The sequence below is a fragment of the Sturnus vulgaris genome, chromosome 23 (assembly GCF_052056855.1).
Source record: "Sturnus vulgaris isolate bStuVul1 chromosome 23, bStuVul1.hap1, whole genome shotgun sequence".
Classification (NCBI taxonomy): Eukaryota; Metazoa; Chordata; class Aves; order Passeriformes; family Sturnidae; genus Sturnus; species Sturnus vulgaris.
In genome coordinates, this window is record NC_142265.1 from 2,091,534 (window position 1) to 2,101,700 (window position 10,167).

Consider the following 10,167-nt stretch of genomic DNA (forward strand, 5'->3'; position numbering starts at 1 on the left):
AAGGGGAGAACCTTTGCTCTGGTACTTCCCTCACAGCCAGGCCCTCAAAACACTCTCGCTGTTCCCTCAAGAGTTTTACAGTGATCTTTCATTTGCTGAGCAAAGGTCTGGCCTCAGCCCTTTTCTCATTGTGTCTTCCTTATCCCTGTTTGCTTTTGGCACCAACTGCAGCCAAACTGGCTTGAGCAGCAGCTCACCTACCAGCCACTACCCCAAAGAAACACCCTACACCTTTCCAAGGAAGAGCAGCAGCTTCTCCTCAGCATTTATCATCTCCTTTACTAGCACAGCAGATACAAGACATTATAAAAACACTCATTTCCTCCACTCTCATGTTTGTAAGGGGCCAAGTCCAACAACAGTCCACAGGGGACAAACTCCTTGGGTTGTTTCCTGCCAGGAGGGCAGGTACTGTCTTCAGGGAAGCAGTTCTGGATCACATCAGCCCCTCTCGAACTGATACAGGGGGAAAACTGATCCAGAACCAGGGAAAGGACCTGCTCGAGCCCTCAGTCCTGCATAAAGACAAATCAGAGCACAAAGCTACCTTCTGTCAGGAGAACAAGCCAGGCAGGGAAGATCATGTCACACAAGTGCCACCCCGACCTGGCTAGGAACAAGGAGCTTGAGCTGAACTGCTTCAGCAAGAGCATCTTCTTCTCACTCCCAGCCATGGCACACACTGGACAGTGGGACTGGAGGCAAGGGAAATTTTCTTGCTGCAGGCCAGCTTTTTGATCAGTGCCAGAACCAGCAGCTCCTTCGTTGCTGCGAGATAACTACTAAAGCCAGGCCTCAGAGACAGACACCACGCAGCCTGCAGGTGGGGTGGGAAATGCTGCTGTCCTGCTTTAACCCAAAACTCTCTGTTTGGAACTGCTCTGTGGCACAGAACAGGCTCTGGAGGTGCAACCCAAACTCAGTCTGACCCTCAGATCAGAAGATCTACACAAGAAGCTCACTCAGGTCTCAGAACACACTGATAACACAAGGTTAATTAATGAAGCCCCACAGCCCTCGGTTAAAATTGGCTCTTACGACGCTTGAACAGGTTTAGTTGGATCTGTTGCTAAACAACCCAGAGCCAGGCTCTGCACACAGTTCACCAGTGTGGAGTTTACCTTTACTCACAACCCAATGCCCTTAGCTTAAGCTGAAACCAAAACCCCTGGAGCAATGGCAGCACCGACACTGAGGAGATCCAAAGCCATCTCCACAGACAGCTGGAGATCTCCACTTCCCTAAAGCTGGTTGTGTTTTTTCTGCTCTGCCGAGCTCAGCAACGTCCCCCGAACAGGTTCTCCTGACCTTACCCAAGGGTGAGCTGGAATCTCCCCCTTCCTGAGGAATCCAGAGCCGCCTTGAACCCACCAGGCTCGAAGAACCCAGAGCAAGCAGAGGACGAGGCAGCTCGGCAAAAGGCTGGCAGGTGTTGTGGGAGCTCCCCGCACCCAGGTGTGCTCTCACCTGCAGCTGGGCGCTGTACCGCACGTCGGCCCCGCTGGCCGGGGGGCCGCGCTCCATGGCCAGGGCAGTGTGGCGCGGTTCAGGCTGCCATGGTGCGGCGGCTCCGGCCTGGTGCGGTGGCGGCTCCGGCCGGGCACGGTGGTGGCTCCGGCCTGGCGCAGTGGTGGCTCCGGCCTGGCGCGGTGCCCGGCTCCTCCCTCCCGTGCTCCCGGCAGGTGAGGGCAGCCGGGAACACCCCGCGGTGCTGAGCCGAGCCGCTCCGCTGCGGCACTCCGCACTCCGTGTACAGCTGCGGCTCCCACCTCTCCTCTCCACAGAAATAAGGGAAAACACTGTGCCCAAAAAGCTGCTCCCATCAGCTCTGCATCACCCAAGAGATCCTTCAGCCACAAGCTTTGCTTTAGGAAATGAAACCAGAAAAATCTTTTACCAAGAGAAGCTGCCCCGCAGTTGGTAGGAGGGCTGGGTGGCATGCAGAGATGCACAGTTCCTAAAGAAAAGCTTTGTATCTAGGGTCTCAGCACGAACAGTTTAACCCAGAGACAAGCCTCATGCTCCCAAAAACATTTGGTACACTCAGAAACAAAATATTCCCTTTTCCCAGCCTGAAACCTGCCCTCAGCAAGGCTACAGCACTGTAGGAATGAGCTTTCTCTTGGCTAACAGAGACCCGGCTACAAAGCAAACAACACAGCAGTGCTGCAGAAACTGCACCTGCATACAAGTGTGGCACTCATGCTCACTCACACAGCAACAGCCCCTGGGGACTGTGTGGTTTAATATTCAACAGAGAGGGAAAGGAGGGACTGGGGTTCTGAGAATGCTCTAATGCAGGTTTGAAAGAATTTGTAACACTGAAAGCTGCATTCAGTCTTACTTCACCATTTACTCCTTCTTGAAAAGATGATTCATACACACACACTCCAAAATTTATGTTTGTCACATTCAAGAGCAAGTCAGGATTAAAATAGCTGGATCAAACTCAGTTTTTCATGGAAAGGTTCTTCCTTTCTCCATCTTACATGTGACAGTCCATATGAATCCGCGATATGCCCATCAAAAGCTGAGCTGGCCACCCCACTGCTGATCCAAACCTTTGTACACCGATTGCATCTAGCCCTGAAACTTAATTTTTTAAACACTTAAACACTTAAAATTTTCCAGAAATCTCATTCTGGTACAAGAATTGCTGATCACACGCAGGAAATCCCTTGCTGAGTCTCCTTTGTTTTCCCTGGCTCTAAATTCTGTCTTCTGCAGAGCAGAAGTTCTGCAGGGTTTTTGCAGCTGGTTTTTTGGGGGAGGAAAAAATAGAGACGGAGTGAGGTCTCTGATCCTGCTGCTGAAAACACAACATAACTTCTGTGCTCCTGTAGAAACATATAAACCATCGCCTTCCCTGCCCCCTCAGCAGCTGCCAGAATTCCACCCACCGCAGAACATGGCACAGGAGGAAGTACCTTGGATTTAAGGTACTCCCCTTAAAAAGGTGCCGTGTTAGTCAGGCTGCTGATGTCCGGAGCTCTCGGTGCTCCCGCTGATACCCAGCCCTGCCCAGCCCTGTTTGAACAGCCACTCCTTTACCTGCCTGGCTGCAGCCGGTGCTAACATCCCTGTGAAACAGCATATTTTGGGGTACAAAGCAGCTGGCTCCCCGCTGAACCACTGCTTCTGCATTCTACACATTTTTCCTGTTTGGCGCATCCACTGATCTCCAGGCTGATGCCAGGCAAACACTCGTGCTCAGGGATGTGGATGACGAGGGCAAAATATGAAGATCCACAATCCCTAGTTTGACACAGAGCTGTGAATGCTCATTGTTTCCTGCCATTCAAGCCACTGACATTTTACAAACTAATTCACGAGGCCTCTTTGAACAAGGGGGCACAATCACCGTGGGGAAAAACAGCAAGCAATACACATGCGAAATATAAATATTATATAGCTGGGAGGCAGCTGGTTCGAGGCCTCAATACCACGATTCCCGTTTCTCTGTTGCTGGAGCACAGAGATTTTTTTCGTGGCTGTGCTGCAGCCATTACCGAGTCACCATGGTGGGAGCAGGTCCCCTCCTGGGCACTGTACAGCCCCAAAACATACAATAACAATTCCCAGCCTATCTGCCACGTGCTTTTCTTGGTGAGAGACTTCCATGGCTGACTGAAGGATGCTGAGCCCAGCCGAGGCACGGTGAAAACGCAATAAAGAGTTCAAGGCACTCACCCGCATGCAATGGCAGGAGTCAGCTGCAAAGGCTCTGTTTGTTCCCGCTGGAACCAGTTTATCCAATAAAAGCTGCCACCTCCTCCTCTCGTTGTCTCAGTGTAGCCACAACAGCATCTTGAGAGCAGATCCGAGGTTTGGGAGGAAGGAGAGCCCTGAAATCTGAGAACCAAGTCCGTCTTGGTCAGAATCTGTGCGAGTTTCAAGACCTAAATCGCCCTGTGTTCGAACCCCAGACGAGGATCAGCTGCAGGAGCAGCAAACACTGTCTGTGCAGGCAGGATCCTTCCACATCATGTTCCAGCCCTGGGAATGCTATGCACGTGAAAGAAGGGAAGAACTGCTTACATAAGGAATGAAGGCCGGCTGCCTGCGGGGGAAAAGTCTTCTGGTGGAGGAAGTTGCCAGGAATTCTAGCATAAGAACACCATCCATCCACACAAGCGACGGGCTGGATTCAGTCAGAGACAGAGGCTTTTCCTTCCCGCAGAGTGGTTCAAGGATTGTGCTCTTAGAGAGACTCCCAAATTCAAATTTCAGCGACAGTGCCCTCCCACCCAGATTCCTGCCAGGCAATCCCGAAACCACCCCATCTCAAATGCTCAATCCGGTCCGGCAACTTCCGAAACATTACAAAAGATTGGGAGAGAGATAAAACTCACAGGGTGTCCTGTTACTTTGCATTCCAAAGAGTAAATAAAAGGCTGATTCAGTGGGAGGAGAGGAAAACGTCATCCAGCAGTGCTGTGCTTTCCAGATGAACAGGTAGCTGCCAGAGCAATGGCTGGGTACCGCTGGGGACGGGCACAGTCAGCTTGGGCTGATCCAGCCTCTTCATCTGCAATGCAAGGGAATAATTACTGACTGTGGAGAATGGGAGCTGGAAAAGTGTAGTGAGTTGCCCTCAATTTGCCACACGCTGCTTTGGGGCAGAACAGGGAGGTGGCATTCCTCTTCCCAAAGCTGTTCAAGGATTACTGTGCCGTTTGGATGGGAACTTCTCCTTTGATCTCAAATGCTTCTTTCAGGAGCTCGGGAATGAGAGCCCGGCTGCCAAAACATTATTTTGGCAGAGATCAGAAGTAGCTTTATCCTACTGAGATCATGAAAGCTGGCCAGAACCAAGGGGTCTGCTCCATCCCAGGGATGACATGGGCAAGAGAACAGCCTCCAACACACCCTAGACAGCTCCTAGACTGACTTCCAAAATCCAGGGGGGACATTTCCCATGCTTCTGCTTCTCATGCCGACCACCTGTCAGTCATGGGGCTCCCAAAGGAATACAAAGCACTAGGAAACACTAGAATGAAAGCTTGCTGCCAGGACTACAAAGACAGCCAGGTCTTCTGGGGCTCTTCAATGGCTCGTGAAAGCAGAGAACCTCTTTTGTGAGCTCTGAATCAGCAGCAGCAGTGTTTGCCAGCCAAACTGTAAATGCAAAGAGTGGACAAGCCTGACTGCCTGGTTTCTGGCACTATGTGTTTCGAAACCACTGGGCACGCCCAATGCTCCAAGTCAGGTAAAGTCTGTCCTAACGAGCTGCGAATGTGTAAACTGAGGCCTTGACTTAGCTTAAAGCAGAGATGCAGACAATGCACTGGAATTGCCCATTTCTTTTTTGTTTATTACAAACAGGCAGAGCTGCCTCATCTCACCTGCCTTGCCTCCTTATTTTCCACAAGTTAAGATCTTGTGTTGGGGTTTACAACTAAAGCCAAAGCACGCAGCTTGGATTTTTCACTAACTGCCTTTGTTTCCCTGACTTTGTTGGTGCACAGGACCAGGGATGTGGGTACATAGGGAGTGTTTTTGCTGTTTCATGGTCTAGCTCCTGCTGTCTTTCAGACAACGAACTGCCTGATGTTCCAGCTGTTCCAGGATGCTGGACACTGCACATGCTGTTGATGTGCCCACCTAAAGCAGGAAAACAGGCTGTGAGCTCTCTCCCAGATCTCAGTCTGGCAGAGGTGAGAATCAATCCGTGCTCTCCTGGATGGTGCTACAACTTCCCTGCTGGACAGATCATGCTTGCAGACCTGCTCTAGTCCATCTTCCACCCCAAAAGCAGCATATCTGGGTATAATATTTGTCTAGAAACTCTCCTCCTCTCACAACAATCTGTTCTACATTATGGTGTCTTTCGAGTTTTTGTAATATCCAAAATACATCTCTCTCACTGCATGAAAAATTGGTGAACTGAGCAATTCTCTGAAGTTCATGTATTTGTTGCTGACTCCCAAGGGCTGAAGGACAGCCCTCGGATTCCTTCCATCAGATGGCAGGGAGATGTTGGGAAACCTGCCTCACCTTGCAACCCATCTCAGATCCCGAGAGAAGAGAGCACTTCCCTTGGAGAATCTATGAACTGGGACCATTCTTTCTACTCACTTGTTCTCTATGACGCTTGACTTAGAGCATTAAAAAAACAGGAAAAAGATAAGCAGGGATTAAATCCAGTCCTAATGCAAACTCTGCAATTCTTGACAAAACGGTTAAAATTCAGGTGCATAAACACCGTCAGTGGAAGTTTCCTTCCCGCTGGAAGGACTGCTTGGGTTTGCTAAGTGAGCAGAAAACTGTGCCCTGTCACCCTCCCCACATCTCTTTGACTCACCTCCACAACACAAGTCGAAAAATAAGAATACAATGAATCCTATCAATCTAATTCAGCTTTGTAATTATAATTACAAAGGACTCATCCCTCTGACTAGGGGCTCTCCCGGTCACAAGTGCCTGAAAACAGACTAAACGATTCCTGCTGCCTTTCAAAGGAATAGGGTGCTAATTTTCTGCCAAGGAAGTACTTAGGGCTTTTTGCGAAATACTCAGCTTTGCACATTAGCACCTTCCCTCCTCCCAGCAGCTCTCGAAGAGGTTGGAACAACAGCCCAGCTAAGTTTAGGATTTTTGGAAAAGTACAGAGGCTGCATATAACATTGAAATGATAAAAGTGACAGGACAGGTAACAGCCTTTGCACCAGCACCTTCACAGCCATTTCAGGAGCCATCCTAAATTGGAAACTACTCTCTGTGCAGGAGCACTGACAGAAGCAAAAGCTCATCTTAACAAGTTACTGATTAAGGTACTCCGGACATTCCCAGCCGTGAAACAGAACTGAGTTCCATACACAAACAAAGGAAATTAAAAGGGAGGTCAGTCATTCATAAAGCTGCAGTAACTCGAGGGCTTGTGACTGTCTCATACTAATAATTTCACTGTGTAACTGAGCACACAAGAATAATTCTCACCACAGGCTGACTTACAAGCACTTTGCTTAAGCAGTTTAAAAGCCCTCAGTGCATTTTTTTTGAGTAATCAAGCATATTTTTCTATATATAGAAGCATCTTTTTGTATGCATGTCTTGTAAAACCAAGAAGCCATTGCTTCCCTCACTATAAACCGAAAAATTTAAATTTTCTGTTGCTGCCATAAATTGCTTCAGAATGACATTTAAAGCCATTTACCAAGTTTCAAACAATGCCAGAACCTTGCAGGTCCAGTTAACTCTTCAAGCAGTGTCAGTGTCATGCAGGGAGAACACCGTGACCTCCAGCAGGTTTGCTCTTCTGTTTTCCAGGTACTTATGGCCTTGCTGTGGGTCAGCAGAGCCCCACTTATTGATGCTCCTCTGGGATTTGGTTGGCACCTTCTGCAAGAGTCATTGCAAAATCATCTATCCTGGAGCTCTGAAGGACCAGCATATTTCTGCTTCAAGAAACTTGGGTCTGGCTGGTGGCTTATTCTGCTCCAGGTGCAAACTGGAGGACAGTGAAAAAAAGTAACATTAGGAGACATGGGTTGCAAGGCTCACCAAATTGGTTTGGTGAACACTTCTAGACATAAAAAAAAAAAATGGTTTCTTAAAATACTCATCTCTGACTGAGTTTCAGTTTTCAGGCCTCAATGCAGGATGCTGTGTACAAGATAAATCCAGGCCAGAATGAACTAATCCACATTGAACGGGTCACTTGACATAATCTGTGTCATCCCTAAATTAAATCATCAATAGTCCAAATTTGCACTACTCATGCAGAATTCCTTTAATAGTCCACAAGTCCACATGGCTCTATCCAGAGGGTGATTCACCCTACAGGAACAAGAGGGAGGTCAAATGAATTCTCCCTCCTCTGCAGGGATCAGCAGCTGCAAATGCAGTCTTGGGGTGAGAAATTCAGATTTATCTATTGAGAAATTCAAAGCACAAGTTAAGAAAGATGACTCCAGCCTCTCACCTCTGGATCGACACACATCTGGTCTATCCATATAACTAACAATAAATCTCAGATTGAGATGAGTCAGTTGCAAAGGGGGTAAGTACAGGATTAAACCATTTTTCTATCAAAGCCAGTTTCCAGCATGGACCCAGAAGCAAATTCTCCCTTCCCCATAGCTCTGCAATAAACTGCTGTGTTTAGTGTTTAGGCTCTGGGGCAAAGTCTAAATTCCAGACTGCCATCCTACAGGATGAACAGCACTCAGCCATAAGGGTCCTGAGCTCAGGCACCATGTACCCAACTTGTGGTAGGCACAAGAACTGGGTCTGTTGTGAGAGGTTTGCAATGTGACAAACAAGTAACAAGGTTTTTTGCATATATTAAAAACAATGCCAGTGTTTTCAAAGGTACTAGGAAAATTAAGATCAACTGTTAAAACATGTCCAATTAATTATTCTTTGGAAAGGAACACCTGAGGTAACCTCAAGGTGAGTTCACAGGGTTATGAGGGCATCCTACTGAGGTATATAAATACAGATTTCCCTCGTGATTGAAATAAAATAAAGCAGTTGTTAAAATAAAGGTTAGAAAGGTTTTAAATGGCCTGTGGCTGTTTGTGTAGCATGCTCAGTTTTTTTAAGCAGGTTTTACACAGTATTCTCTTGGTGAGAATAAGAATAAAAAAACTAATAAAATAACTAATAAATTAATCCACAGCTTTTAGGAGATAATCAAGGCTCTTTGATAACTAGTGAGCATCTCACTGTGACAAAAACAGGCTGCACTTAATTTTTTAACTGGAAAAGGTAATGGCAAAGATTCATCAGGCTGAATGGCCCTTTGATTTCAGGCAGGACAGGTGGAAAATGAGTAATGTCAGTATACTTTCTCTAGGCTCTCTTCTCCTGCATGCTGCCCTTGCATCTCTTACTGCAGGACTCATCCAGAACGGCTTTCAAGATGCAGAGCAAGAGGATGTGGGAGCATACACCACCTGGAACATAGTCTAGTTTATAGATACCCTCCCCCAGTCTCAGCACACCCCATAAAATCTCTGGAGTCCTTTTCTGCCCTTCTGCCTCATGTGTAGAAGTTGGAAGTTACTTATTAAAAACAAGGGCTCTTGACTCGCAGTAGTTTAGGGGTTATTTTTCAACCAGAGTGGAGCAGCTCATCAGGTGGCAGCTGAATCACAACAGGCTGTACTTTGTTCTTGAAAGCTAGGCGTAAACACCTCCTACCCAAGCCAGCACATGGCCATTCAAAATCAGAAGCCCATCCAGTGCCTGATGCTCTTTCCCCCAAAAATCAGACTGCAAAATAAAAGAGCAGGAACCTATGAGAAGCAGCCAGGATGCAAAGGTTGCTCAAAAGCAGGATGGTGATCAACAGCAGGACACTTAAAACCAGCAGCAACCACCTGAGACACACTAAAGTCTGCGATTAGATGCAGGTTCCCTGTTTTCTTAAGCTTAATACTGCCAAATACACTCCTGTGTCCAGCAAGCAATTAATGAGGACTGACAGAAATTAAAGGGTCTTCACAATGTAACCACATTTCAGCACTTGACTGTAGGTTAATTAATAATTTATTGTGAACGGAACATAGAAGGATTATCTTGATTATGTTTTGAATTTAGAGGCTCTTTCATATAAGCAACAGCAAGAAATTGCTTGTTGCCTCCTTAATTTCTTCTTTTAAGTTCACAGCTAAAAGGACTTTGGAATGTCCTCACTTCCAAACCAAAACCTTTCTGCTGGCTCCTAATTGATAAATGTGCAAAATATGTACAAAACACGAGAAAGCAGGACAGAAAACATCACTCCAAACTGTTTCTAAAGCACATAAACCATAATTCAAACACTTGCTTTCAAATGCTGAACTGATGTGTCCTGCTAACTCAGTATTTACATCCAGCCACTTTTCTTACTGAAATACCTGTTTTCCTTCAAAGCTGGTCTGAAGTGGGTTGGATACAGTACAGAAAGATCCATAACCCCAGCCTGAAGTCCAGCGAAAGAGTAACGCAGAGCTCCAACCACAACAGTCCTGAACTGTGCAATTTGGTTCTTCAACTGTATTATATTCTATAATATACAGAACTTGGAGGAAATCCCATATTAAAAAAAAAAAAAAGCCTACAAAAAAAGATTAGTTTAAAAAGAACCATCTTACCAAGAAGATGGACAGGCTATTAGCCTTTGGGAAGTTGGACAATGATTGTACACAAAACATGCTGTAGAGAACTGAAAGGAGATGG

General features: G+C 46.9%; 1 protein-coding gene across 8 annotated transcripts in view; it reads right to left on the reverse strand.

Annotated features, from left to right (window-relative positions):
* The window catches only part of ST14 (ST14 transmembrane serine protease matriptase), a 27,629-nt gene extending 17,592 nt beyond the window's left edge, over positions 1-10,037 (reverse strand). For 5 of the 8 annotated variants that reach the window (XM_088178055.1, XM_088178054.1, XM_088178053.1 and 2 more), the window contains exons 1-4: positions 9,846-10,037; positions 7,157-7,450; positions 4,353-4,528; positions 3,691-3,852 (exon numbers count right to left, since the gene is read on the reverse strand). Coding sequence is in view for 5 of the 8 variants with exons in the window: in XM_088178053.1 (XP_088034179.1) it covers positions 3,691-3,696 (6 nt within the window). In the remaining 3 variants the exon portion in view is untranslated. Of the gene's footprint in view, positions 1-3,690; positions 4,251-4,352; positions 4,529-7,156; positions 7,451-9,845 lie in introns of those variants that run through there. The other 3 variants (XM_088178051.1, XM_088178050.1, XM_088178056.1) reach the window with 3 other exon arrangements.
* Between the last annotated feature and the right edge of the window lie 130 nt (positions 10,038-10,167).